Source organism: Merops nubicus, unplaced genomic scaffold (genome assembly GCF_000691845.1).
Source record: "Merops nubicus isolate BGI_N331 unplaced genomic scaffold, ASM69184v1 scaffold33977, whole genome shotgun sequence".
NCBI lineage: Eukaryota > Metazoa > Chordata > Aves > Coraciiformes > Meropidae > Merops > Merops nubicus.
The window spans coordinates 1-629 of NW_008622842.1; the positions used below are offsets into that span (position 1 = coordinate 1).

The 629-nt window shown below is 53.3% G+C and overlaps 1 protein-coding gene across 1 annotated transcript in view; it reads left to right on the top strand.

Annotated features, from left to right (window-relative positions):
- Positions 1–4: 4 nt before the first annotated feature.
- LOC103777378 (myosin phosphatase Rho-interacting protein-like) overlaps positions 5–629 on the top strand; it is a gene marked incomplete at its 5' end in the record, with an annotated part of 18,802 nt that continues 18,177 nt past the window's right edge. Inside the window, one exon of the mRNA XM_008944931.1 lies at positions 5–55. Coding sequence (XP_008943179.1) covers positions 5–55 — 51 coding nt within the window. The remainder of the gene's footprint in view (positions 56–629) is intronic.

Here is a 629-nt window from a genome sequence, read left to right on the forward strand (position 1 = left end):
GGACCGGGACGAGGGGCTGACGAAGCAGCACTTGACCACGTTGCTGGAGAAGGAGGTAAAGCAGAGGGTGTGGGGTGCAGGCTGCCTGCCGAAATGGCCTTCAGGCCACCGCAGGAACTCTGGGGAGTCTGAGCAAAGCTTAAAAAAAGCTGCGTGTGTTCCAGCTTTGGGATGGCAACAAGTGGGGGTGCTGTAGGGTCCCCTGGGGAGCTGGCAGGGCACAGATCTGTGTCCGTTCCCATACAGCTCTGCCAGCAGCTTGCATGTTCCCACAGCTGCAGGAAGGGTGGGATTTCGTCACCCCCTCCCATTTAAAGCAGCCTACCCTTCTGTTGGTTGTTAGCCAGCCTGCCTCTGGTGGGATGGGTACAATTGATACGTGCATCGACCAGACCCTAAATTCAGGATCCGAATTCTGGGTGCCTCTGCAGCTCTAGAGATTTGCATCTGCAGTTATGGCTACAAAGCTATAAACTGGTTGGAGCTGCAGCACACGCCACAAAGGTTCCCTTTTTGTGGAGCCTACATCAGACAATATTGCAATTTTTAGGAAAAGGAAGGAGGAGACTCAGCTCACTTGGAAGAAGTCCATGCCTGGGATAACAAAGGTTGCTGTTAGTTGGGATTAA